The following is a 959-nucleotide window of genomic DNA, read 5'->3' on the forward strand; positions in this document are numbered from 1 at the left end:
CGAGTTGTTAATTGCATAAACAATGATTTTCTGTCGTGAAAACACAGTTTCCCAGAAGCACTTGTTCATTAATAGCGTCCTGAAGGCCCAACAATCCCTTCATCCAATCATATCCAGTCACCACAGGGACGACCAATCAGCAGCCAGTCGCCATCCAGACATCCAGTCGGCGTCCAGATAACGCGCGTACGTGGGGTGAATGACGTCACCCCGCTCATAACTGGAGGGGGGGAAAAACAGAAATCAGTCTGATGGAGCGTTTCCATTGGTTACAGGCTCCTGGTACCCAGGAAAGAGGATGTAGCATCTCCTGCGGTAGCTTAGCAAACAGGGCAAATGTGAGGAAAGGGCGGCTGTTGTGCGGGTAAATATGGGACGGATAATGGCCATATGAACGAGAAGGTGATGATTCACCGGCAGGTGATATTGACCCAGGTGAGTGTGTGTATGTGTGTGTGTGTGTATTACTCTAATGTACCGCTAGCCAGGCGTGATTTGCGATGTCTGCAGCGAGAGGCAGCGGATGACAGTACGGTAACAGTTACTAGGCTTCAACAGTGTAGCGCGCTGCGAAATACTGCTGTTTTAAAAGCTGCTTTGTTTTATTTTGCCTAGTGTTATTCAGATGATGTTCAACATCAGTCGCGGCCTCGTGCGTCTTTGTGTGGTGCGCGCGCGCGCGTGTGCGTTTGCGTGCTCGTGCGTGTGTATTTGGCCCAGATGAGCATCCTCATCCTCATCCTCATTCCTGAACCCTAAACTCGACACAGCAACACTACACCTAAAGCCATATACAATATGTATTATTTACACGTGTATGTTGTGTGATGTATGATGTATGTGTGTGATATATGTGTGTGTGTACATACTCATACTCGTATACATATCTATGTCTATATATACAGTGGGTACGGAAAGTATTCAGACCCCCTTAAATTTTTCACTCTTTGTTATATTGC

General features: G+C 46.9%; 1 protein-coding gene across 1 annotated transcript in view; it reads left to right on the plus strand.

Moving 5' to 3' along the window:
- Positions 1-265: 265 nt before the first annotated feature.
- The window catches only part of LOC107662981 (E3 ubiquitin-protein ligase HECW1-like), a 38,812-nt gene continuing 38,118 nt past the window's right edge, over positions 266-959 (plus strand). Inside the window, exon 1 of the mRNA XM_016453113.1 lies at positions 266-435. Coding sequence (XP_016308599.1) covers positions 391-435 — 45 coding nt within the window. The 5' untranslated portion in view covers positions 266-390. The remainder of the gene's footprint in view (positions 436-959) is intronic.

Source organism: Sinocyclocheilus anshuiensis, unplaced genomic scaffold, assembly GCF_001515605.1.
Source record: "Sinocyclocheilus anshuiensis isolate Anshui unplaced genomic scaffold, SAMN03320099.WGS_v1.1 scaffold1659, whole genome shotgun sequence".
NCBI classification, from domain to species: Eukaryota; Metazoa; Chordata; class Actinopteri; order Cypriniformes; family Cyprinidae; genus Sinocyclocheilus; species Sinocyclocheilus anshuiensis.